The 27129-nt window shown below is 52.1% G+C and overlaps 2 protein-coding genes across 2 annotated transcripts; both read left to right on the forward strand.

The window, feature by feature from the left end:
- Nucleotides 1–3560: 3560 nt before the first annotated feature.
- Nucleotides 3561–13646, forward strand: CD68 (CD68 molecule). Its single transcript, XM_080979821.1, has 6 exons — nt 3561–3876; nt 4647–5275; nt 8326–8445; nt 11010–11082; nt 11691–11858; nt 12723–13646. The coding sequence occupies exons 1-6, from the start codon at nt 3576–3578 to the stop codon at nt 12860–12862; spliced, it is 1431 nt and encodes a 476-aa protein (XP_080835947.1). The 5' UTR covers nt 3561–3575; the 3' UTR covers nt 12863–13646.
- A 3114-nt stretch (nt 13647–16760) lies between these two features.
- Nucleotides 16761–25677, forward strand: MPDU1 (mannose-P-dolichol utilization defect 1). Its single transcript, XM_080979989.1, is given in 8 exon segments — nt 16761–16811; nt 16813–16921; nt 17674–17739; nt 18981–19113; nt 20433–20518; nt 22562–22680; nt 24362–24472; nt 25195–25677. Coding segments are annotated over 8 exon segments (780 nt in total). The 5' UTR covers nt 16761–16775; the 3' UTR covers nt 25315–25677.
- The last annotated feature ends 1452 nt before the right edge of the window (nt 25678–27129 follow it).

The following is a 27129-nucleotide window of genomic DNA, read 5'->3' on the forward strand; positions in this document are numbered from 1 at the left end:
GGATATATCCCTTGACCCCCCCCCCTTAACAGACATTTCCTCAACCTGCAGAGTGGGGTGGTCAGCTGGGTGGGTTTTGCTAATGCACTTGGGAGCAGCTTAAGCTGAAGAGACCCCTGACCATTAGGTCCAGTCGTGGCCGACTCTGGGGTTGCGGCGCTCATCTCGCTTTACTGGTCGAGGGAGCCCCTGTACAGCTTCCGGGTCAAATGGCCAGCATGACTAAGCCGCTTCTGGCGAACCAGAGCAGCGCACGGAAACGCCGTTTACCTTCCCGCCGGAGCGGTACCTATTTATCTACTTGTACTTTGAGGTGCTTTTGAACTAGGTTGGCAGGAGCAGGGACTGAGCAACGGGAGCTCACCCCGTCATTGCTGGGATTCGAACCGCCGACCTTCCGATCAGCAAGTCCTAGGCTCTGTGGTTTAACCCACAGCACCACCCGCGTCCCTTGGCAGCCTCCAAATTGGGTCCAAGGGCCGCCCCACAAAAAGCGTGCTGCAGTAGTCTAGGGCTTGGCTGCCTGGCCTTAAGCCATTGTCTGAAACGGCAGTAAATCATCTGTCTTGAAGCAAAGGTGTGGGGAGAGGACTTGGGGGACAAAAATAGGCTTGACCCACCCCATAGGTAGGACCTGCTTCCAACCCCCGAGTTGCCCCATATGGGTACCCTTCTGAGGCATGATGGGAAGTGTAGTCCAGACTATCTGGAGGGCTAGCATATAATAGCGGTGTGCCAGCTGTTCTTGAAGCCCCAAAGTTATCCTTCCTGCAAAATCCAACATTGCGATTTCATGTTGTGAGATCTGCAGGTATAGGGTGGCATGCAGATTTGATTAATGAAAATGCTTGATGGAGTACGCTGAAATGGTGAAGTTGACTGGAAAGCTCAAAGATAAGGACGAAAGAGACTTTTTTAAAAAAAACTGGGAACCTTTTAGGTTATACCTACAGAAACAATGTCAAGAAATAAACGCACTGCAGGGTTTGACCAAAAACGTACAATTGGCAAAATTAATAGTGAAAATAGAAAAATGAGGGTAAAATGTTAGGACCACATTAAGGTAATAAGCAGGAGAAATGAATGTGTAAAAACCAGGAAGGGAAGTCGGGAGGGGGTACTTGAGAATTCATTTTGTGTTTATATTGTTTGTGATTTTGTTAAAATTTGTTAAAATTTAATAAAAATCATTTACCAAAAAAAATTAATAAAAACGCTAATGAGGCAAGCCACATTGGGGCTGTGTTGCTCGGAAAGTGTGGGCTTATGACTATGGTACTTCGGTCCTATCTAATAACGTAAACCTTCCGTAAGCCAACAGGTGGCAGGTTCGATTGCCATCATTTGTTGTTGTTTAGTCGTGTCCGCCTCTTCGTGACCCCCTGGACCAGAGCACGCCAGGCACTCCTGTCTTCCACTGCCTCCTGCGGTTTGGTCAAATTCATGCTGGTAGCTTTGAGAACACTGTCCCACCATCTCGTCCTCTGTCGTCCCCTTCTCCTTGTGCCCTCCATCTTTCCCAGCATCAGGGTCTTTTCCAGGGAGTCTTCTCTTCTCATGAGGTGGCCAAAGTCTTGGAGCCTCAGCTTCAGGATCTGTCCTTCCAGTGAGCACTCAGGGCTGATTTCCTTCAGAATGGAGAGGTTTGATCTTCTTGCAGTCCATGGGACTCTCAAGAGTCTCCTCCAGCACCAGAATTCAAAAGCATCCATTCTTTGGCGATCAGCCTTCTTTATGGTCCAGCTCTCATGGCCACTGGTCCCATGACCTCCTGGCAAATAGAAGGGGAAGAAATGGAGGCAGTGAGAGATTTTACTTTCTTGGGCTCCATGATCACTGCAGATGGTGACAGCAGCCACGAAATTAGAAGACGCCTGCTTCTTGGGAGAAAAGCAATGACAAACCTAGACAGCATCTTAAAAAGCAGAGACATCACCTTGCCAACAAAGGTCCGTATAGTTAAAGGTATGGCTTTCCCAGTAGTGATTCCCATCATAGGCCACTGCATATTCCTGCATTGCAATTTATTGTGTATTTAATATTTGTGGAGAGCTGCCGAGAGAGGCCAGGGAAACTCAAGACAGATGGGTGGCATGATAAATAGTAAAATTATGATCACGACAGACGACACTCATGTTCCCATCCGGTTACAGAAGCCCCTGCTATCCTCCTCTGTAAAACGTTGCCCAATTCTCCTTTTGAGCCACCTTGAGCTGTGGTCCCAACCGTCAGGTTGGCGGCTGGGCCGGGAGGAAGAAACTCACTTGGCGCTCATTTTGGGTGTCTTCCCCATCACATGAGTGTCAGACTGTCCTGCTGCGGCCTGAGATGAGGAAGGAGGATCTGCTGACTCACAGGCCAGCGACGCCACCATGAGACACAGCCGGGTGATCTGTCTTCTTGGCCCAAGGTGGCTCACAGCTCAGCTCCTGCACCAGAGACCACCGCTGCCTGCCTCAAGGCACCCGGTATTGCCAGGAGCATCCAGGCCAGGGGGGCTGTTTCCTTTGTTGTTGTTGAGTCGCTTAGTCGTGTCCGCCTCTTTGTGACCCCCTGGACCAGAACACGCCTGGCACTCCTGTCTTCCACTGCCTCCCGCAGTTGGGTCAAACTCATGCTGGTGGCTTTGAGAACACTGTCCCACCATCTCGCCCTCCGTCGTCCCCTTCTCCTTGGGCTCTCCATCTTTCCCAACATCAGGGTGCCCAATTCTCTGGTCCAGGGATGCTCTGGTCCAGGGGGTCACGAAGAGTCGGACACCACTAAACGACTAAACAACAACCACAGCAAGAATGCCCCACTTTGGCCTAATCTATCTGCAATCCTCTTCTTACATTCTCACAGTTTCTTTTTGTTTCTTTTTTAAAAATCCCCCCTTTTTATTTTATTTAGAAGGTTGATACCCTATCCCCCAGTGCTACCACTTGTGGGGCAGACCGAGGTGGGGAAATTGCAGGATTTCAAAGCACGCAAACTCTATACAGCAGAGCAGCAGCTGAACTGGAACCAACTCAAGAAAAGCCTCTGGAAATAAATTTCAAAAAGGATTTTGGCTGTTGCCAAAAAGACCTCCCTGGAGGTTGGGCCCTGCAAGCAGGGGCCCAGCGGCTTGCCTCGAAAGATTATGATGGGGAGGATCGCGCCCTGCATGCTAGATTTCCCAAGTCTGATCCCGGGAAGTGTCTCCACACGTTGGACTACAACTCCCATCATCCATGACAAGTTGCTAAGCTGATGCTGGACGATGGGAGTTGTAGTCCAAAGATGCCTGGATGGCATTGTGTTGGCTGAGTTGCTTTAAATCAGGCGTCGGCAAACTCCGGCCCTCCAGATGTTTGGGACTACAATTCCCATCATCCCTAGCTAACAGGGCCAGTGGTCAGGGATGATGGGGATTGTAGTCCCAAACATCTGGAGGGCCAGAGTTTGCATATGCCTGCTTTAAAAGGTTCACTCACCTGTCTCCCAGAAGCCACTGCACCTGTCCAGCGCTGGGCAGGGCGATGAACTCGCCTGTCTCTCCCCAACCCCAGGTTAATTGTGGCTTTCAGATTTTATTTAAAAAGTAGAAAAAGATGCAGAGCTCAACAGTGGCGACAGAGAAGGTTCAGCTGCGTCAGGTGGAAGCAAAACTCCCCCGGATCCCGTGGCTACTGGGTATTTGGCAATTCAGTATCCCAACTGAGTCACTGGTTGTGAAGGCAGCAAATTTCATTTCCTTCCCTTTATTTGAGAGCTGCAGGAGCACGAGACAGAAGCGAGCAGAGGCTCCCAGGGCGAGAGGCGGAAAGGGTGCAGCGGATCGAGCCCCGTTCAGAGAGATGGGACCAGCTGCGATGTCTTCAATTTGGCTCATCGGATGCTTCTTCCTGGCAGGTTGGTACATATATATTTGTCCGTACCTGGCCTCCAAGTTCCCTTTGTCGTGCGGCTTAGAAAGGAGTTAGGCAGCAAGAAACAGAGAGTTGCTGCGTTCGGAGGGACCCCAAAGCTCATCCAGCCCAACCCCAAGCAATGTAGGAATCTCAGCTAAGAGTCCACGACAGTCGGCCATCGAACCTCTGTTTAAAAACCTCCAAGGAAGGAGAGCCCACAACCGCCCGAGGGAGAAGGGGTCCAATAAACCTGTTGACTCCTCTCCAAAAGAGGCAGCCTGGTTTGGATGTTGGACTGGGAGACCCGGACCTGGGTTCAAATCCCACCCCAGCTCAGCCACAAAACCGACCTTGGAGGGCCTGCCTTGTGTGCATTCACTGAGGAAGAAGAACCGTCCGAGGAACCACCTTGAGAAAATGGTGGGACGGAAAGGTGATAGGTTTTGATTCAGTTAATAAATACAGTGGTACCTCGGGTTAAGAATACGTTTCGGAGGTCCGTTCTTAACTGTTCTTGACCTGAAGCAACACTTTAGCTAATGGGGCCTCCTGCTGCTGCCGCTGCGCAATTTCTGTTCTCATCCTGAAGCAAAGTTCTTAACCCGAGGTACTATTTCTGGGTTAGCAGAGTCTGTAACCTGAAGCGTATGTAACCCGAGGTCGATCGGAGAGGTGTTGTTGAGCTGGGGTTAGGGGCTAGGGAGGCTGGAAGCTTGGCTGTCACCCATGGGTGCCCAGAACTGATGTTTCCATCTCTCTCTCTCTGCCCAGCTTACAGCTCTGCTCAATATATGGAGACGTCCCAAGTGGCCATGAAAGAGACGGGATTTGTGGAGTCGCCGCTGTGCTCTGGCGCCGATGGCTCCGACGCAGGCTGCCCGCACCGCAAGAAGTCGGTTACGCTGCTGCCCTCGTTCACCAAGACCACGGCGCACCCCACGAAACACACCACGCCGCACCCCACAAAACACACCACGCCGCACCCCACAAAACACACCACGGCACACCACACAAAACACACCACGCCACGGCCCACAAAACACACCACGGCGCACCACACAAAACACACCACGGCACACCCCACAAAACACACCACGGCCCACCCCACAAAACACACCACGCCGCACCACACGAAACACACCACCCCGCACCCCACAAAACACACCACGGCCCACCACACAGAACACACCCCACCGCACCCCACAAAACACACCACACCGCACCCCACGGCGCACCCCAGGAACCGCACCACCCCACACCCCGCCCCCACCCATCAACCCACGCAACCACCCGTTGTCCGCGTTGGCGATTATGCGGTCCCAAAGGGCTCGAACCCGTGTTTGCGGGTTCAAGCGGCGCTGCAGCTCCGAGTCCGCTACACCGATAAGGCCAAGCAGGAGGTAGGAGATCCGGGCGGCTGTTGGGGAGATGGCGATTCCGTGACCTCGGGAGGCCTCCGTTGGAGGCTTTCGAGCCCAGGTCGGGACGGCTGCCTGTCAGGGGTTCTGGGTTGGGCTGGATAATATTAATTCTTATTTATACCCCGCCCATCTGGCTGGGCGGCTTCCAACGGAATATTAATATACAATAACCTATTAAACATTAAAAGCTTCCCTAAAGAGGGCTGCCTTCAGATGTCTTCTAAAAATCTGGTAGTTGTTTATTTCCTTGACATCTGGTGGGAGGGAGTTCCACAGGGCGGGTGCCACCACCGAGAAGGCCCTCTGTCTGGTTCCCTGTAACCTCGCAGGGAGAGAACCGCCAGAAGACCCTCGGAGCTGGACCTCAGTGTCTGAGCTGAATGATGGGGGTGGAGACGCTCCTTCAGGTATCCTGGGCCTTTGAGGCCGTTTAGGGCTGTCAAGGTCAGCACCAACACTTTGAATTGTGCTTGGAAACGTACTGGGAGCCAATGCAGGTCTTTCAGGACTGGTGTTATGTGGTCTCCCAGTCCCCAGTCTGGCTGCTGCATTCTGGATTAGTTGTAGTTTCCGGGTCACCTTCAACGGTAGCCCCACGTAGAGCGCATTGCAGTAGTCCAAGCTGGAGATAACCAGAGCATGCACCACTCTGGCGAGACAGTCTGCGGGCAGGGAGGGTCTCACCCTGCGCACCAGATGGAGCTGATAAACCGAGGTCCCTCCCAACTCTACAATTCTGTGGTTCTGTCTGAACGAGGAACGTTGAGCAAGGAGGTGCTGGCGGCCTGAGCTCCTGGGGGACGGGAAGAGACCGACCAGCTCTGAGTGGTCATTTCTGCTTCCCCTTTTTCCCTTTTCATATTGACACAGGCCCAGCGGCTTAAGCTGGGAGGGGACTGTCAGGGAGTGAAGCTCAGTGGTTAGAGGACAGGAGGTTTTTGTGTGTGCTGCACCGCTTGCCCTCGGCCTCCTTCCTGCCCCTCCGTGCGGCAGGGGAGGACGCCATTTCCCTCGGCAAAGGTTCCCGATTCAATTTCCCGCAATGTAATAGGAAGCCAAGAGAACAGCTATGGCGGCAGTTGAAGCGAAAAGACGGGAAACGAAACTTTAAAACAAAGGGTTAAAGGGGCAAAGTCTAAGTGAAGAATATCGACATTATCTGCTGGTTAAGTTCCACGTCTGCCAACAGACTTGCTTGAACAGGATGGTTCTGCTGTAATATGTAAAAATGAAGAGAAGGCAGAATCATATAAAACATGCCTGGAGATTCTAGGCCTCATGAAAATCTCAATTTATAAGTGGTTTTCTCTACGATTCTAGGATTTGACGTCAAGGAGTGGCAAAGTTTCTGAATACATCTGCCCTTAACAGACCTCTTAGGATTGCCTGATAAATATATGTATAGCCCAGTATTTAAATTCTGTGTTTATATTAATAGGTTTTGTGGGGTTTTTAGGGAAAAGGAAAATACACATTGGCTGGGCACTTAGAGGAAGTTACTTAATACTGGGGGTTTCAATTGCTTCAATTGCCCTTGTATGGCTATCTGTCGTGGATGTTTTAGCTGAAAGTCCTACATTGCAGGCGGGTTGGACTGGATGACCTTTGGGGTCCCCCCCCCCAATTCTACAATTCAATGATTCTGTGCTTCCAGTTCCACAATGCCCTCCCAAATGCAGGGGACCCAATCCCGAGGGTCATTTGCACCTTTCCCCATTTACGGCATGCAGCAACATCTTCTGCTCATTTCTGCTTTCGACAGCCTTTAATAAATTGATAAAAATTGTGCATGCTTTAGGAAGTCTGTGGCTTTGCAGTTTAGGCTTGGAAGCCGCAGGATCTTCAGAGGGAAGTGAGACTTGTGGGGTGGGGTGGGGTGGGGTGGGGTGGGGTGGGGTGGGGTGGGAAGGTAGCAGTGTGCAATCCACAGACAAAAGACGAAACTGGCTATGTAGAAAAAAAACCTGAGCAAAGGCCACAACACAAATGAAGATTATCGATAAATACGATACGATAATCTTTATTGTCACTGTCCCATACAGAACAATGAAATTGAAAAAATCTACATCAGACATTCAAAAACCGACAAGCCTGCTATCCCAGCCTGGTTAGAAAGTGTTTCTCAGGCGGCTAGTCCTAGTCTTTATAACCCTGTAGCTTCTTCCAGAAGGCAGAAGTTGAAAGAGATCATTTCCGGGGTGTGCACTATCCTGCGCTATCTCAGCAGCTTTCTTATGGCACCTGGAAGCATAGATTTGATCCAAGGTGAGAAGAGTGCACCCGATTATTCTCTCCGCAGTCTTTACAACCCTGGACAGCATCAGATAGATAGATAGATAGATAGATAGATAGATAGATAGACTCCCCAAAAGGGAAAGAAAAACTCTGGTGGCGCAGCAATGAAACTGCTGGCACGTTTGCAAAGCTAAGCAGGAACTGGTATGGTTTCAAATTGGATGGGGCACGACGTGTTGAGATTCCTGCATTGCAGCGGGTTGGGCTAGATGACCCTATGGTGTCCCCTCCAATTCTACAATTCTGTCAGGGCTCACTCTGGGTACCGGCAGGATTATCTGGGCCCAAGCGGTGCACTGGGGCCCCCAACCCTCTCCTAAGCTGCTGCTTATGTACACGTGGGAAGAAAAACTGGAAGGAAGTTCTTCTCACAGCACAGAGTTGAACTGCGGAACTCCCTCCCACTGGAGGCAGGGACGGCTACCATCCTGGATGGCTTTAAAAAGAGGCAAATTCATGGAGGGAGTTATAGAGCTTTCCCCTTCCCCTGCAACAGCTAAGCTTGCTTTTCAGCTTCAAATCCTCCAGCGGGAGATGCGTGACGACAGCCTTAGCTTTCTATGGCTATAGAAAGAAGGGAGCCTAAACTCTTGGGTCGCTCACTAAACGGGCACGACGTGGCTGAACGTTGGGCTTGTGCCAGTTTCTCCCTCCTGCTCTAGGTCCAAGCTGAATTTCCTGGGGCTTTGCAGGGTCCTGCTGTCTCAAACACCTTCACTCTTCCTCTCTTCCAGCTCTGGGGGGACTTTGCAGTGAACCCCAACCGCACAGAGTTTTCCGGGAACTGTACCAACCAGACAGCCGTCCTCCACCTGCATTTCCTAGAAGGCGACCTTCTCTTTACTTTCAGAAAGGTGAGAGGGAGGATTGGAGAGGGGGGCTGGCGGGGGTCATGAAAAGGTGTATCCCCAATGCCTGGTCTTTACAGGTATGCTGCTTCTGACTTTGGAGGTTCTATTGAACGACTGCGGCCAACAACAAGCAGACCTCCCCTCTCTGTGAATTTCTCTGATCCTTTCCCTCTCTGAGAATTTCTTCTGGTCCCAAAGGAGGGTTGTTAAGGAGACCCTATCCCATTCCCAGATGCAATTCCCTGGGAATAGCAGCTCTGAGAGAGCAATAAAGGTACCCCAACAATTCTTAACAAACTACAATTCCCAGCATTCTCTCGGCAAGGGGAGTCATTACCGTTTAAAGTGGTATGGCGCCGGTTTAAACGGACGCTGCCAGAGATATGGAGCATCTAACCTTGTGTCTCTCTCTCTGTTTACCTTTGATACTCCTAATCTAATATCTAATCTAAAATTATTATTACCAGGTCCAATTCAAGTTGATTAAGTTATTATCAGGTCCAATTCAAGTTGATTAAGTGTGTCTTCCTTCCTGGGTGGGAAAGTTCGGGAATGAAATGGGAATTGGGGGAGCAGGAACACTTAACCTATTAAACTTTCCAGCACCATTTTCCTCTCTGTGTTTATCTTAAAATCAGAGCAACGTACCGTATTTTTCGATCTATAAGACGCACCAGACCACAAGACGCACCTAGTTTTTGGAGGAGGAAAACAAGAAAAAAAAATATTCTGAATCTCAGAAGCCAGAACAGCAAGAGGGATTGCTGTGCAGTGAAAGCAGCTGTTCTGGCTTCTGGGGTAGCTGCGCAGCCTGCATTCGCTCCATAAGACACGCACACACATTTCCCCTTACTTTTTAGGAGGGAAAAAGTGAGTCTTATAGAGCAAAAAATACGGTAATTTCTTTTAAAAGCTGATGAGTTTGTTTTAAAAGCTGGCCGAGTTCAGCGCATGACTGATGCGCTCATAGTAAACCTAACCTGGCACGAACACCAACGCACAAGTCTTCCTCGAAAGGCGGGTCCCTTGAACGTTCCTGCGTGGTACGGACCCACGCCCATCAGCCTGCGGGTTCAGGTGCGTCACGAGCGCAGCCGTGGGCAACAAGACGACTCGGCTGCAATTTAGGAAGCTGATCTGGCCTGGAAACTCCTGGCTGATCCAAGCCATGAGTCACTCTCTGGCAAAAGGTCCTTCGAGCCGGCTGCATCGGAGGCCGGAAAGACTGGCTTGGCAGAGGCCTGCTGGCGCGGAGGGAGCGTGCCGACCCCATCCTAAGAATATAATAATAATTTATTATTTATACCCCGCCCATCTGGCTGGGCTTCCCCAGCCACTCTGGGCGGCTCGCAATCGAGTGTTAAAAACAATACAGCATTAAAAACTTCCCTAAACAGGGCTGCCTTCAGATGTCTTTTAAAGATAGAATAGCTGCTTATTTCCTTCACAAGGGAGGGTGTTCCACAGGGCGGGGGCCACCACCGAGAAGGCCCTCTGCCTGGTTCCCTGTAACCTCACTTCTCTCAGGGAGGGAACCGCCAGAAGGCCCTTGGAGCTGGATCTCAGTGTCCGGGCTGGACGATGGGGGTGGAGATGCTCCTTCAGGGATACTGGGCCTTTGAGGCCGTTTAGGGCTTTCAAGGTCAGCACCAACACTTTGAATTGTGCTCGGAAACGTACTGGGAGCCAGTGTAGGTCTTTCAGGACTGGTGTTATGTGGTCTCCCAGTCCCCAGTCTAGCTGCCGCATTCTGGATTAGTTGCAGTTTCCGGGTCACCTTCAAAGGTAGCCGCACGTAGAGCTCATTGCAGTAGTCCAAGAACCTAAGAAGAGTTTGCAGGATCAGGCCCCTCCAGTCCAGCATCCTGTTCTCACAGCGGCTGGCTAGAAGCCGTAATGGGAAGCTGACAAGCGGGATTCGAACACAGATCCCCCTCTGCTTTCAGAAGCATTTCCTGCCTCCGACCGTAGAGGGCAGAGCGTAGCCATCTTGGGCGGTAGCCATCCTCTTCCATGGATTTGTCCAATCCTATTCAAGTGGAATGGAGTTCCGCAGTTCGCACTGCGTGAAAAAGGACTTCCTTTCGCCTTTCCTGAACCTCCAAACTTCCAGCTTCACGAATTCTAGTTGTTAAGAGGAAGGAAAACTTTTCTCTCTCTGCTTTCTCCACGCCACACAGTTTTTTGTTTCCATTTATTTATTTATATTTTATAAACGCGGGTCACATCGCCACTCTGCTCACCTCTTCCCCAAATTAAAGTGTTGATTTCAGCCGCTGCCACTTCCCCTTCGGAGAAATACGTGAAGTTCAACCACCACATTGGAGAGGAGGAACAAAACATGATTTTATTTCAAAGTTTGAAACTTCAAAATGGTTCGTTGGGAGGCTATTGCTGCTAGTGCTCAGGGAGGGCAGGGGGTGGGAATTAATCTGGAACGGGTGCTTCCAGCGGGGCAGCGAATTGGCTTTGTCTCGTAAACCTCGCAGATCCTAAGGTGCGGCCTGTGCTACCCTAAAACAGGCGTTGATCAGGAAAAACAAGCCCAGATTTCTTTGTTTCCTTAGAATTACACCAGAAATATATTCTACCTGAGTCGGGTACAGGCCTACCTAACGTACCAGTTCCATCAGGCTGCAGGTAAGGTCATTTGTGGGGGGCTGGCTCTGAATTCGGGGGTTGCCATCATTGCTCACGGACCTCTTGAGGTGAGGCCTATTCTGCCATGGAAATGCTCAAATCGGGGGTGCTACACCTGTTGAGTTTTTGCCTGCCGTGCAGCTCTTGAAAAAATACAAATGCCACGTCCATAGTAAGCCCTGCAAATGTCTTTTTATGGGGTTCCACCCCAACCGCAAGCCTGTTTACGACGGCTTTGGCCCGTCAGCAAATTTTAGAGGGTGATTCGGAGGCATGAGGGAACAGAAAGCGAATCCTGCCAAGATCCCTTCAGCAGCTAAAGGGATCACGGAGGAAGCAGAGGGTGTTGTTCCTCCTTTGCGGGGTGGAGCAAAAAGAGCCATGGGGGTCGGTCACGTTCCGGAGGGTTGGAATAAATGACCCCTAGGTTCCCTTTCCAACTGTATGGTTCTGCGAACCTGCACGGTGATTCTGCCAGGTGGGCTATAGGCTGAGATTTGCCGTGGCTTCCCAGAGGCGATTATGTCTTAATCCACATTCTGTGTTAGATTCAAGAAGGGTTTCCAGGTGGTTCAACAAGCCCCAGACGACTCTCTTTGTCCCTCCAGCGAAATCCTTCAGAGCCGACAATTCCTCTCTCCGCGAGTTCGAGGCCAGACTCGGACACTCTTACCAGTGCCGGAACCGCACCTTGGTCCTGGCAGAAGGCTTTCATCTCAACGCCCTGCAAGAGCAGGTCCAGGCCTTTGAGCTTCAAGGTGGAAAATTTGGGGAAGGTGAGAGACTCCCTGCATCGTACTGCAGGCAGTTCTTTATTTCCTTTTCTTTAAACAGCTGTACTTCAGTGTAAAGGGACCCCTGACCATTAGGTCCAGTTGTGGCCGACTCTGGGGTTGCGGCGCTCATCTCGCTTTACTGGCCAAGGGATCTGGCGTTTGTCCGCAGTTTTTCTAGGTCATGTGGCCAGCATGACTAAGCCGCTTCTGGCGAACCAGAGCAGCGCACGGAAACGCCGTTTACCTTCCCGCCGAAGCGGTGCCTATTTATCTACTTGCACTTTGACGTGCTTTCAAACTGCTAGGTTGGCAGGAGCAGGGACCCAGCAACGGGAGCTCACCCCGTCGCAGGGATTCGAACCGCCGACCTTCTGATCGGCAAGCCCTAGGCTCTGTGGTTTAACCCACAGTGCCACCCGCGTCACCATACTTCAATGTGCAGGTGTCTTAATACAGTGGTACCTCGGGTTACATACGCTTCAGGTTACATATGCTTCAGGTTACATACGCTTCAGGTTACAGACTCCGCTAACCCAGAAATAGTGCTTCAGGTTAAGAACTTTGCTTCAGGATAAGAACAGAAATCTTGCTCCAGCGGCGAGGCAGCAGCGGGAGGCCCCATTAGCTAAAGTTGTGCTTCAGGTTAAGAACAGTTTCAGGTTAAGTACGGACCTCTGGAACGAATTAAGTACTTAACCCGAGGTACCACTGTAGTCCAATGCATTGTTAGTCTAAACTTTCCATGTCATCCTTTTGGCACAGCCCTTTTGCCCGCAGACTTTTCGAGTCTCTCTCCAGTTTGGTGTTTTGCACACCCCGATTCACCTTCCTCTCCTCACTGAATTCCTTCTTTGCCTGTTTCAGCCGAGGTCTGCCCGGAGCAGAGACGCACCCTCTTGGTGCCCATCATCATCGGCGTCCTCCTTCTGGTCCTCATCATCATCGTGGTCGTGGCCTTTTTGATTGGGCGAGCACGTGGCCACAGGGGCTATCAAACCATTTAAAGGGGAGCCATTTTCCACACACAGCTGGGCCTAAAGAGAACCAAGAATGGGGTTTTGTTTTTTTAAAAGGGGGGTGTCTTTCTGCAACAGGGGGACAGGGGGTTGACACCCCCCCAGGGGTGGGGTGGGAGTTCTCCGAGTTGCTAGACCCGCACCTGTTTCATTCACTCGCTTGGACTGCTGGTTCGCTCAAGACACACCTGGGGGAAGTGAAAAGGACGTTTCTGCACAAAGGTGCAATTTGTGGGCTGAGGGGCAGTTACATCTCACTTCTGTCAGACTGCACTTTAAATCTGGGAGGAGAATCACAGAATTGTACTGCTGGGATCCCCAAGGGTCATCTAGTCCAACCCCCTTCCCGGAATGCAGCTATGGAACCCCTTGATAGGTGGCCATCCGACCTCTGCTTAAAAACCTCCAATCTCAATTGAAACGAGGCTGGGCTTATTTCTGGAGCAACTATCTTGTTAAGATCAAGTGTTTGGGCAAAGTCTTTGCACTGACCACGTAAAGTATTATCCGGGTGTGGTTCTCTCTGCAAAAACTTGTATTAAGAACTGGTGCACATACCACCGATATTCCGAAATGGTGTATGTCCATTCCGAAAGTACGCCTTATAAGCTCCTCCAGTTTGCTCCTCAAGCCCTTTCATCTGCTCTGCTCTGCGAACCCTTTAGGGGGACTCAAGACCCCCAACTTCATATGCAAAGTGCGCTGATCCTAAGCTCTTCAGGCGGAACACCCCACCGCTCACAACAGGGCAAATAAATACCTTTGAAAATTATTCAGGTATTGGTGATTTCTCTTCCTCCTTGACCCGAGTGCAAGGAGTAGAAAGGGCAGTTCCCAAACGTCAACAATGACATCTCTGGGCTGGGAAGGGTGTACAGTGAGGCAGTATGGCTTATTGAAGTCTCATGGCCTCACCAGGATCCTACAAACCCTCCATCCCCAATCCCATCGCACCTGACATTTGACCAGGTTACCAAACTTGCCTGGAAATTCACACGGCTGTGACGATACCTGTGGACGGATTGATTAGTTTAGACGTCTCTGGCTTTTATGTGCCTGTACTGCGCCCAGCCGTACAAAGATTAAGCACGTCTCATTTGATCCCCACAACAAACCCTCTAAGGTTAGGCTGAAAGTGACAGACTGGTTCAAGGTCACACACCCAGGGAGTTTTGCGGCCGAGTGGGGATCCGAAACCGTGTCTCCCAGACTCTAGTCTGACACTCTCACCACCAGACCACAATGGCTCTGGAAATCAGACTCTTTTCCGCGCACACATATGCTTCCCGTGTTCCAAGAACTGTAATAGCTTAACCTGAAAAACTACAGACGTAGCAGTTTTTAGCTCAACACAGGAAGCACGTGACATAGAAAGATTTTATTAAAGTCTAGTATTTTATTAAAGACTAGTATTTAATATTTAGTATTTTATTAAAGACTAGATTTTATTAAAGACTAGTATTTTATTAAAGACTAGTACTGGAGCTGAGGCTCCAATACTTTGGCCACCTCTTGAGAAGAGAAGACTCCCTGGAAAAGACCCTGATGTTGGGAAAGATGGGAGGGCACAAGGAAAAGGGGACGACGGAGGACGAGATGGTGGGACAGTGTTCTTGAAGCTATCAGCATGAGTTTGACCAAACTGCGGGAGGCAGTGGAAGACAGGAGTGCCTGGCGTGCTCTGGTCCAGGGGGTCACAAAGAGGCGGACACGACTAAACGACTCAACAACAACAGTATTCCCCACTTCCCGCAAGCTCCAAAGCCACCTTCCCATCCAATCGGATACGGCACACTCACTTCTAACCTCCAAATTCCAAATATTCTTCGGCCTCCCCCAATGCCCACCCTCCCAAGCCATCCTGCTTTTCTCCTTTTCCCAACCCACCCTTGCATTTTTGGCACTAGTCCTCAAGATTGGAAACACAATTCAGGTGAAATAATTGCCGCTAACGTTATTGAGGGAGGTTGCTGACGGCGAATGCCGAACTTCAAAACGCATGGCGTCCATGCGCCTTGGCCTGCGCAGCCTGCCGCCACTGGGCAGGTTTGGACTCTTCAACTCTTCTCAAAGCCCCTGCCAGCCAGGGCAGATTTGCCTGCCAAAACGTTCTGTGTAACCCGACGGCCTGCGGATTCCCGCAGCGACACGAACTGCTCTGTTCCCAGAAGAGCGTTTTGCAGCTCCTCCACTTCTTCCCCAATCAGCCTCTCAGCGCTGACGCCAGCGCGTCACGGATCGCCACGGCCTCCGCATCTTCCTCCTCCTCCCCTCCATCGTCGAATGGGTGTTCCTCCCGCTGTTCGTCAGCGTGGTGCTCCATCCAGCAGGGCTGGAAGACGTCCCCCCGCGCCTCGCAGACGTTGTGGAGGGTGCAGCAGGCGGCGATGAGGGTGGGCAGGAAGGAGACGTCGGTGTCGTTGCGTTTGGTGAGGCAGCGCCAGCGTCCCCGCAGGCGGCCAAAGGCCACCCCCACCACCGTCCGTGCGGCAGCGGCGTACTCATTGAAGCGGTGTTGGGCGGGAGTTAGGACCTCGTCCCGGTAGGGCCTCATGAGCCACGGGAGGAACGGGTAGGAGCAGCCGCCAAGCAGGTAAACGGGCACCTGCACCCCACGGATGGCTTGGGACGCCCCCGAAAACAGCTCTCCCTCTTGCGCACGCTGGTACAGCTCCGACGTGCACAAAACCTGGGTGTCCGTCACCCGTCCCGGGCAGCCGACGTTGATGTCCCAGAAGCAGCCGCGGGAATCGACGGCGGCCTGGACCACCACCGAGTGCCAGCCGTGGCGGTTGTAGTAGCCAGCCGCGTTCTCGTTGGGCGCGCGGATGGGGACGTGCAGGGAGCCCAGCACGCCGGCCAGCTGGGGCAAAGGGAAGCCGTTGCCGGCGGCCACTTCCGCAGGGTCCGGGGGCCGCACGTAGAGCGGCGTGAGGATGCCCACCACGGCCTCGCAGACGTCGCGCAGGATCTTGCAGACGGTGGAGCGGGAGACGCCGAAGAGCTGCTCCACCGCCCGGTACTCGGTGCAGGCTCCCAGGCGCCACAGCGTCATGGCCAGGCGCACGTCGGCCGGGATGGCGCGGCGCATGTTGGTGTCCCGCCGCTGGATGGCTCCGCGCAGCTGGGCGCAGAGGTAGTCGAAGGTGCCCGGCGAGACGCGGAAGTTTTCCACCCACTCCCATTGGCTGAAGGCCTTGGCGCGCACGATTTCCCAGAAGGCCGAGCTACGGGCTTTGCTCCACAGGCGGCGCTCCCGCAGCAGCCGGGGAAGGCCGCCCTCTCCGCCGCTGCCAGGGTCCTGGCATAAGCCCGCCAGGCCGGGCGCCCGGGCCAACGTCCGGCAGAGCCACAGCAGGGCGAAGCGCTGGCGCTGGCGGGCCTGGGCACGGCGGTGGCGGGCGGCGCGGCGACGTCGGGCGGCCTCCCTCAGGCGCCGGCCCCGCTGGAGGCGCATGTAGTAGAGGAGGCACAGGGCCACGGTGCCCCGGCTGAGGGTGGGCAGCAGCTGGGGCGCCTCCTCGCCCCTCCCTGGGCCAGGGGTGCCACTTGGGGGGCAAGATGGCTGCCCAGGCGTGGCGGCCATTTTGTCCCTTGACCAAAGTTTGCTGCAGCCAATGGGAAGGCGGCACTTCAGCTCAGGGCGCTGGCAAAGGATGCCAGGCTAAAAACAGCGCATGCGCAGAGGAACCACACATCTAGACGTCCCAGAAAGAATGCGCATGCGCGTGTTAAGGCGCCCGCCGCCGCTGTGCGCACGCGCAGCTCTTTTAATGGCGGCCCGCACGAGTCGCGCCTGCGCATTGGTCGGCAAGGTTGAAATGGCCGCCGGGCAGGTGGGAGACGCCGCGCATGCGCACCAGGGAAAGGCGTTTCTCTCGCTCTCCGGCGCGTAGGGGTTATGGAGGCGGAAGTTTCGCCCAGCTTCATTCGCTCCAACCTTCGTCAAAATGGCGGCGTCGACGGCTCTGAAGGGCCTGCTGGTCCCGCACGTCCTCCCGGAGAACTGCTACGACGAGCTCTTCCTCAGCCTCAACCTCTTGCACAGTGAGTCGCGCGCTCTTCGACGCCCTTTTTGTCCTGTCGGGGACCCGTCACGTCGTCGCCGTAGCAACGCCTGGCCTGGCGGAAGTGTCCTGTGGGGGACGACTGGGCGCCATTTTGGTGACGGGCGAAACTTTACCCCGGTAGCCATTTTGGTAGAGGGCGGAAGTGGCCGTCGGCTCCGTTTCCGGGCCTCGTGTCTTCTCTCACCTTGCAGCCGGGCGGAAGTACCACGAGATTTTTAATTTTATTATCATTTAGCCCTAGAATTACAAATGAAACTATCCTTTGGGGGGGAGAAAAGCTTGTTTTTTTTAAAAAAAAGCTTTCAATATGAAGATGCTGTTCATCGTCTCTTAAAAAGGGTCATGGACGAAGCACAGTGAAGGCTCTCCGCGCCATGTTGGCTTTGGGCACGAAGTTCATATGGTTGCCTAGGATCTTTTAAGCCCCGCCCCTTTCCCCTCAAGCAGGGCTGTCATTGGCTAGGCGCCTGTCAGGTAGACTTCTAGCAGGTGAAGCGTTTCCCAGCGTACTGAGGAAGTGATGGGGGAAACCTCACCGGTGGAATGTCTGCCTGCCATGCAGAAAGCAAGGCTGCTGCTGCTCTCTCGTGGAGCTTTCTGCTAAGTGCAGAAATTGGAATTTATCTCCCGCATCACAGGAGTATTGTAAAAGAAAAAAGCAAAAAAGCATCACTGCTAGCAATTAATTATGTTTTGTATCCTTTTGTCTCTCTCCCCTTGTTCTTTCAGTTCCATGCCTCAAAATCTTCATCAGCAAGGGCCTCGGATTCGCCATCGTGGCTGGTTCCCTCATGGGTACGGACACCGGGACTTCCCAGTCAGATAATTTGACTTTTAATATAAACTATATTACTTTTAATATAAACTTTTAATATAAACTATACCAGCGTGGTGTAGTGGTTAAGAGCGGTAGTCTCGTAATCTGGGGAACCGGGTTCGCGTCTCCGCTCCTCCACCTGCAGCTGCTGGGTGACCTTGGGCCAGTCACACTTCTCTGAAGTCTCTCAGCCCCACTCACCCCACAGAGTGTTTGTTGTGGGGGAGGAAGGGAAAGGAGAATGTTAGCCAATTTGAGACTCCTTAAAGGGAGGGAAAGGCGGGATATCAAATCCAAACTCCTCTTCTTCTATAAGGTTTTTTAAAAAGGTTTTTCTGTTTGGTTTTGTGCATGTGTATTCTCTATGGAATATATATATATTTGTGTGCGTGTGTCGTTTTGACTTACATTGGTAAGAAAACCCCCCAATAAGTTTAATAAATAGTACTTATAATAATAATTATGAGAATAATAATAAAAGAAGACTGAGAGGTGAGATAGGTAGGTATGTAGGTAGGTAGATAGATAGATAGATAGATAGATAGATAGATAGAATTTATATACTGCCGTATACCCGGAGGTCTCAGGGCGGTTCACAGGACAACATCAACATAAAAACCGCAATATTTTTTATTTATATATATATATATATATACACACACACATATACACACACACATATAAAATACCGTATTTTTCGCCCCATAGGACACACCGGCCCATAGGACGCACCAAGTTTTTTTGGGGGGAAATAAAGGGGGAAAAAATTATTTCCTCCCCCCCCCCCAGGCGCTTGCGGGGCTGGCGGCGGGGAGAAGCACGCGTCTCCCCGCCGTCAGCCTCCAAACCACATCGGGAGACAGCGGGATGGCGGCGTTCCGCCTCCCCGCTGTCCCCCGACCTTGTGGGGCTGGCGCTGGGGCTCTCCAGGCTTCAGCGAAAGCCTGCATTCGCCCCATAGGACGCACACACATTTCCCCTTCATTTTTGGAGGGGGAAAAGTGCGTCCTATAGGGCGAAAAATATGGTAAAAATAAAAACAACAACCCAATAACACACACACACACACACCACCCCCTCTCTGTCTCCTGTTCTCTGGCCTAAACACCTCCCGCTTCTCAATATCCTTCTTAAATTATGGCACCCAGAATTGGACACAGGTCTGACCGAGGCAGAATAGAGCGGGACTCTGACTACTTCTTCCTCCCTCTTTCTGCAGTGAAGCTGCCCCAGATCTTCAAGATCCTGGGGGCCAAGAGTGCTGAGGGGCTGAGCTTCCATTCCATCCTCCTGGAGCTGCTTGCCATCACCGGCACCATGGCCTACAGCATCGCCAACGCTTTTCCGTTCAGGTATGGGCAGTGCCCGAGGCCTTTCTATAGCTGCGATTGAAAACCCACCAGACAGCCACAAAGTCCAATGAGTCTGCTTCCCCTCTGAGAACCGATGGGTCAGTTTCTCCTTCGTTGCTGTATATAAGGTTTTTTTAACAAAACCAGTTCATAATAGGGAACATAGAAACATCCTTTCCCCCGCTTGAGCCACGACTGAAACGGGCAGCTCTCAGGAAGTGAGTTATCCGTGACTTGCTGCTAGGTAATTTGGAGTCCTCTCAAGCTAAGCAACAACCTGAGGTCCACGCAGACCTTTCGACGGGCGGCGGTGCCGAGTTTCGAATCCCAACATTTGTTTTCACGCGCGCACAATCCCACTAGTTACAGGAGCATGTGGCCACCTCCTGTTCTTTTAACAGCAATCTGATCTGCAGAGGTCTAATCCTTTGCCGGAACGATATCGCCAGCCGATCCCCGGAGTTGCAGTTTTAAAGGGCTGATTCCTAAAGTCCCAAAACCTGCCTTTTTTGGGGAGGGTGGGGCGTTGTCAGTGCTCACGTTTCTGATCCTCTCACACCCATTTCGCTCCTCTTTGCTGTTGGTGGTGGAAGGAAAACAATGCCTTGAAGGAGGGAGCTGTTGTTGTTGTTGAGTCGTTTAGTTGTGTCCGCCTCTTCGTGGCCCCCTGGACCAGAGCACGCCAGGCACTCCTGTCTTCCACTGCCTCCCGCAGTTTGGTCAAACTCATGCTGGTAGCTTCGAGAACACTGTCCCACCATCTCGTCCTCCGTCGTCCCCTTCTCCTTGGGCCCTCCATCTTTCCCAACATCAGGGTCTTTTCCAGGGAGTCTTCTCTTCTCAAGATGTGGCCAAAGTCTTGGAGCCTCAGCTTCAGGATCTGTCCTTCCAGTGAGCACTCAGGGCTGATTTCCTTCAGAATGGAGAGGTTTGATCTTCCTCCAGTCCATGGGACTCTCAAGAGTCTCCTCCAGCACCAGAATTCAAAAGCACAGAGCTTTTACTATACGGACCTTTGTTGGCAAGGTGATGTCTCTGCTTTTTAAGATGCTGTCTAGGTTTGTCATTGCTTTTCTCCCAAGAAGCAGGCGTCTTTTAATTTCGTGACTGCTGTCACCATCTGCAGTGATCATGGAGCCCAAGAAAGTAAAATCTCTCACTGCCTCCATTTCTTCCCCTTCCCCTTTTGATGTTGAGCTTCAAACCCTTCCAGGCAGGTAACAGGGAGCTGGAAAAAGAATTTGGATCAAAAGATTTCACTTCTCCCCTAACACATCTCTCTTTTTATCTCTCTTTCCTCCCCCCGACCCAAACAATAGTTCCTGGGGTGAGGCTTTCTTCCTCATGTTGCAAACCGTGGCCATCGGATTCCTGGTCCAGCATTTTGGGGGCCGCACGGGACGAGGTGAGTGTGGAACCAGAGTCTAGAGTACATTTAATTGAATCATAGTTGCAAGGGGTTCCTGGGGTCATCTCGTCCAACCCCCTGCAAGGCAGGAATGTGCAGCTGTCCCACGCAGGGATTGAACCTGCAACCTTGGGGTTATCAGCAGCGCCAACTGAGCTATCCTCTGTTCAAGAGCTATTAGCCAAAACGGCCAAGCAGAAACTCCATGTTCGGAGACAGCAAACCGCAGTGACGTTTATAGGCTTTGAGGGTTATTTGGCTGTCCCCTGTCGGAGGCAGGAAGCTTGGCTAAGGCCAAACTTTGCATCCTTTAAGCCCTGGTGCTCGGCAGCCCTGGATCCCAACCAGACCGAGCTTTGGGCTTTCAGCTAGGCCCTCCCCGCACCCCGAATCCACCTTCTTCCTTCCCGTTCATGAGCCGCAACGAGAACCCGAGCTTCGCTTCGGCCAACGCTGTGGACCCTGTTGAGCTATCCAGTGGAATTTTGGGAATTCTAAATGCACGCTATATGTGTAGCACGTACGTTTAGCCCCTTGTGCCTTGTTTTGATTCCGTAAGCTGGATGGGAGAGACAACGCAATAGAATTTTTATAAAATTATGCCTGGCATGAAGAAAGCTTTTCCTCCCTCTCTCATAACACTCAAAAGGCCGTAGACACCCAAGAAGCTGGAATGTTGAAAGGACAAATAAATCTTCTCTTATTTGTGCAGCACATAGTTAAACTGTGGAACTCCTTCCTGCAGGAAGCAGCCGCGATGGCCACCAACTTGGAAGGCTTTAAAAGGGATTGGACAAATCCAGTGAGGAAGAGAGGCTGCTATCGATGGCTACTAGGCAACACGATGACCATACGCAATAGACAATCTTTATAGAATTCCTTCAAACCATAAGAAGTACAAAATGAATTCTTTAGTCTCAAAGTCTCTGAAAATCTTTAAATGAAGCGAGGTCCCAGACTTTGTACAATGAAAGACAAGCTGTGAAGCTTTGTGTGTTCGGCAAATAAGATGTCCAACGCTGAACAGTGATTCCGGATAGTGACTACTGTTTCGTAGAATTCTTCATCGGCGTGGTGGAATGATATGTAATTGCTTCATAAACTAAACAAAAATTGTAAACGAAAATACAAACAGTAATGAAAAAGAGTTCTTTACTGTTTGTATTATAGTTTATAATTTTTGTAAAGTGATTTTTGTATACAGGTCATCGTCTGTAAAATTTTATTTTCAGTTTATGAAGCAATTACCGTATTTTTCGCTCTATAGGACGCACCTTTCCCCCTCCAAAAATGAAGGGGAAATGTGTGTGCGTCCTATGGGGCGAATACAGGCTTTCGCTGAAGCCTGGAGAGCGAGAGGGGTCGGTGCACACCGACCCCTCTCACTCTCCAGGCTTCAGGAAGCTATCCGCATGCCTTCAGGAACTCCCGCCGGGCTCCGCAGGCTTGCGGATAGCTGCCTGCAGCCCGAAGCGTGGGGAGCGTGGCGCTGTGCACTCCAGGCTTTGGACAGCTATCCACAAGCCTTCAGAGCCCGGTGGGAGTTCCCGCCAGGCTCAGAAGGCTTGCGGATAGCAGGCAGCATCCCAAAGCTGTTCTAGCTTCGGGATGGCTGCGCAAAGCCTCCACAGGGCAGCGTGGTGAAGGCACCCTGCCGCCCTGCGGAGGCTTGAAAGGCTGTCCCCAAAGCCAAAACAGTGAGACGGGGCGCTGCACAGCCCTCCATCTCGCTGTTCTAGCTTCGGGATGGCTGCACTCCAAAGGCTTCAGGGATCTTTGAGGTTGGCGGTGGGGGGAAACAGCGCTTCCCCCCACCGCCAGCCCCACAAGCTCGGGGGGCAGCGGCAAGGCCTGCTCTTGAACGCACCTTGTTTTTAAGGGGGAGAACAAGTAAAAAAAAGTTTTTCCCTGTTCTCCCCCTCCTGTGGTCCAGTGCGTCCTATAGAGCGAAAAATACGGTATATATCATCCCTCCTTATATTCTTAAGCCAGGTTGCGGGGCTGCCTTCGTGACACAACGTCTCTTGTTTCAACCCCTAGGTGTGACCTTCCTGCTCGTCTACTTCGGAGTCCTGGCCCTCCTGCTCTCCTCACTCACACCCGTGGGGGTCGTGACGGCGCTCCAGGCGTTCAACATGCCCGCCGTCATAACAAGCAGGGTAAGGGGCACCCGGGGGTGTGGGCATCGGAGAAACTCTGCCCCATAGGCAGGCCCGCTTGCCTGAGTCTCAAACTCTGCAGCGCCCCTTAGACCTCTCGTTCCTCCAAAGACTGCCAACCCGCCTGATGTTTTGTGCTGTTGTTTGGGGAGCAAAAGGGACACGGGGGGCGCTGTGGGTTAAACCACAGAGCCTAGGGCTTGCCGATCAGAAGGTCGGTGGTTCGAATCCCTGCGACGGGGTGAGCTCCCGTTGCTCAGTCCCTGCTCCTGCCAACCTAGCAGTTCGAAAGCACGTCCAAGTGCAAGTAGATCAATAGGTACCACTCCGGCGGGAAGGTAAACGGCGTTTCCGTGCGCTGCTCTGGTTCGCCAGAAGCGGCTTAGTCATGCTGGCCACATGAACCGGAAGCTGTACTACGCCGGCTCCCTCAGCCAGTAAAGCGAGAGGAGCGCCGCAACCCCAGAGTCGGCCACGACTGGACCTAATGGTCAGGGGTCCCTTTACCTTTACCTTTGGGGAGCAAAGTGGGTGCTACTGCCCTGGGGGTGGGGTCGCTAAGAGGCAAGAGGTGTGTGCGCTGGAGATGGCTCCCCAAAAGCACACCAATCTCAGAGATCATCAGGAGGTTTGGGCTGGGTGTTCATCAATATGCTGATGATACCCAGCTCTAACTCTCTTTCAAATTGGAACCAGTGAAGGTCCTGTGTGAGTGTCTGGAGGTGGTTGGAGGATGGATGGCTGCTAACAGATTGAGGTTGAACCCTGACAAGACAGAAGTACTTCTTTGGGGGGACAGGAGGCAGGCAGGTGTGGAGGACTCCCTGGTCCTGAATGGGGCAACTGTGCCCCTGAAGGACCAGGTGCGCAGCCTGGGAGTCATTCTGGACTCACCGCTGTCCATGGAGGTGCAGGTCAGTTCTATGTCCAGGGCAGCTGTCTCCCAGCTCCATCTGGTACGCAGGATGAGACCCTCCCTGCCCACGGACTGTCTTGCCAGAGTGGCGCATGCTCTAGTTATCTCCCGCTTGGACTACTGCAATGCGCTCTACATGGGGCTACCTTTGAAGGTGACCCGGAAACTGCAATTAATCCAGAATGCGGCAGCCAGGCTGGTGACTGGGAGCAGCCGCTGGGACCACATAACACCGGTCCTGAGAGATTTGCATTGGCTCCCAGGATGTTTCCGGGCCCAATTCATAGTGCTGCTTTTGATCTGTGAAGATTTAAATGGCTCAGGACCACAATAACTCAACGACCGCCTCTTTCCATATGAACCGACCTGGACCCTGAGATCACCTTCTGACACCCTTCTTTGTGTTTTTCCTCCTTGAGAGGTCCAGAGGGTGGCAACACTAGAACGGGGCCTTCTCTGTAGTGGCTCCACATCTGTGGAATTCTCTCCCCAGGGAAGTTCGCCTGGGGCCTTCATTACACACCTTTAGGCACCAGGCAAAAATGTTCCATTTTCACCAGGCCTTTGGTTGATCTTCTTGACATCCATCCAACACCCTTTTAGAATGTGGTTCTTTTCGGGGGTTTTAAATTGGTTTATTGTTTTTGGTTTGATTTTATATGTTGTACTCTTGCTGTGAACCGCCCCAAGACCTCCAAGTATAGGGCGGTATGTAAGTTGAATAAATAAATAAAACGTCACACCTCTTCCTTGTACCCTCAACAGCTCCTGCAAGCAGCCACAAACTACCGCAACGGCCACACAGGACAACTCTCCGCCGTCACAGCCTTCCTGCTTTTTGCGGGCTCTCTGGCCCGAATCTTCACTTCCATCCAGGTAGGCCGGGGTTCACCTGCCCAGGGCGGGTGGGGAGGGAAGAGAGACATCATTCAAGTACGTTTCCGAGCACAATTCAAAGTGTTGGTGCTGACCTTTAAAGCCCTAAACGGCCTCAGCCCAGTATACTTGAAGGAGCGTCTCCATCCCCATCGTTCTGCCTGGACACTGAGGTCCAGCTCCGAGGGCCTTCTGGCGGTTCCCTCACTGCGAGAAGCCAAGTTGCAGGGAACCAGGCAGAGGGCCTTCTCGGTGGTGGCGCCCTCCCTGTGGAACGCCCTCCCACCAGATGTCAAAGAGAACAACAACTACCAGACTTTCAGAAGACATCTGAAGGCAGCCCTGTTTAGGGAAGCTTTTAATGTTTGATGTATTACGGTATTTTAATATTTTTTTGGAAGCCGCCCAGAGTGGCTGGGGAAGCTCAGCCAGATGGGCGGGGTATAAATAATAAATTGTTATTATTATTATTATTAGGCTAACAGCCTCAGCCCCGAAGTAAAGGAAGGAGGCGTTGGGCTTGCAGGAATTCAAACCACACCCCCCCCCGGTTCCTTTCTGCATTGCAGTGGAGTGTGGGTGGTGTCTAGATGTTGTTTTTTAATTAAAAAACTGCTGGAAGCCACCTCGCATCCCAACGTGGGCAGGCAGGCATCGGGGGAGAAGTTGGGGTGCAAATAAATAAACAAACCTACCTCGTTTGCCCCCTCCCCACCCTGCAGGAGACGGGAGACCCCCTCATGGCTCTCACCTACGTCGTGGCCTCATCCTGCAACAGCATCATCACGGGACAGCTGATTTATTACTGGAACGTCCCCGTGGACAAGCGCAAGAAGGAATAGGAGTCCTGGAGGGGTTTGTGACTCTTCCTGCCCCCCCTCCACACACCCCCACCACCCTCCTGGACAAGAAGCACATCAGGAAAGGGGCCGATTTTCCAGGAAGTTTTCTTTCTCTCTCTCTTTTTGCATTCTGAGCCAAGGGACAGTTGCAGTCTTTTTCTCTGGGAATCTCGTGGGAGTTGTATGCTGGAAACTGGGGTTGCTTTTCTTAAGCTGCTGTGATTCCCCCCACACCGCCAGCAGGGCCAAGGTGGGGTGGGGCTCAGAGGCCTATGAGGAATAATTGTATATTCGGGGAGGGGGTTCTGCCTCCAGACTCCTCCCAGTAAACCCAAATATAGGTGGGAGAGTGTCCTGACTCAGCATCCTGCGTTCTTCTTTAATCCAGCCCTTCGCTCGGAACAGTGAGGACTAGAATCTTGGTTCTCTTGCTAGGAGATTTGGCCGTAGCTCAGCGACAAGGGAAGTCTAGTGTCCCAATCAAGGGAAGTCATGTTGTCGTTTAGTGGTGTCCGCCTCTTCATGACCCCCTGGACCAGAGCACGCCAGGCCCTCCTGTCTTCCACTGCCTCCCGCAGTTGGGTCAAACTCATGCTGGTGGCTTTGAGAACACTGTCCCACCATCTCGTCCTCCGTCGTCCCCTTCTCCTTGTGCCCTCCATCTTTCCCAGCATCAGGGTCTTTTCCAGGGCATCTTCTCTTCTCCTGAGGTGGCCAAAGTCTTGGAGCCTCAGCTTCAGGATCTGTCCTTCCAGTGAGCACTCAGGGCTGATTTCCTTCAGAATGGAGAGGTTTGATCTTCTTGCAGTCCATGGGACTCTCAAGAGTCTCCTCCAGCACCATAATTCAAAAGCATCCATTCTTCGGCGATCAGCTTTCTTTATGGTCCAGCTCTCACTTCCATACATCACCAAAGGAAGTTATAGTACCACTCTATACTGCCTTGTTCAGACCACACCTGGAGTCCTGTGTCCAGTCGTGGGCACTACAATTTGAGAAGGATATTGTGCCGAGGTGGGCAGCCAAGAGGATCAAGGGTCTGGAAACCAAGCCTGATGAGGAACGGTCGAAGGAGTTGGGGATGTTTAGCCTGGAAAAGAGGAGACTGGGAGGAGATATCTTCAAAAATCTGAAGGAACAGGAACAGGGAGCATGCTTGCTTTCTCCTGCCCTGGACAGCGGGACTCGAACCAAGTAAACACCAGGAAGAATTCCCCCTCTGGAGGTTGTGGTCTCTCCTTCCTTGCAGGTTCTTAAGCAGAGATTCGAAGGCTATCTGTCATGGATGCTTTAGCTGAGATTCCTGGATTGCAGGGGGCTGGGTTGGGCGACCCCTGGGGTCTATGACAAAAGCACCCTCCTTGCGTGCAGAAAGTCGCAGGTTCAATCCCTAATGGTGCCTCCAGGTAGGCTGCTGTCACTCAGTGTAGACAATACTGAACTAGGTGGATGCCAGTGCTCTGAATAAAAGCCACTTCCCATCACTGCCAGCAGAGGGAGCACTTGGGTTTGCTCCATCCAGGTGGGTCAACTTAAAGGTAAAGGGACCCCTGACCATTAGGTCCAGTCGCGGCCGACTCTGGGGTTGCGGCGCTCATCTCGCTTTATTGACCGATGGAGCCGGCGTAGAGGTTCAGGGTCATGTGGCCAGAAGGACTAAGCCGCTTCTAGGCTCTGTGGTTTAACCCACAGCACCACCCGCATCCCCCTTTACCTTTACCTTTAATGTAATATACAATAATAATAATGTAATATAGGGACTCGGGTGGCACTGTGGTCTAAACCGCTGAGCCTAGTGCTTGCCGATTTGAAGGT

This window comes from Podarcis pityusensis (genome assembly GCF_964106645.2).
Source record: "Podarcis pityusensis genome assembly, chromosome: 13".
NCBI lineage: Eukaryota > Metazoa > Chordata > Lepidosauria > Squamata > Lacertidae > Podarcis > Podarcis pityusensis.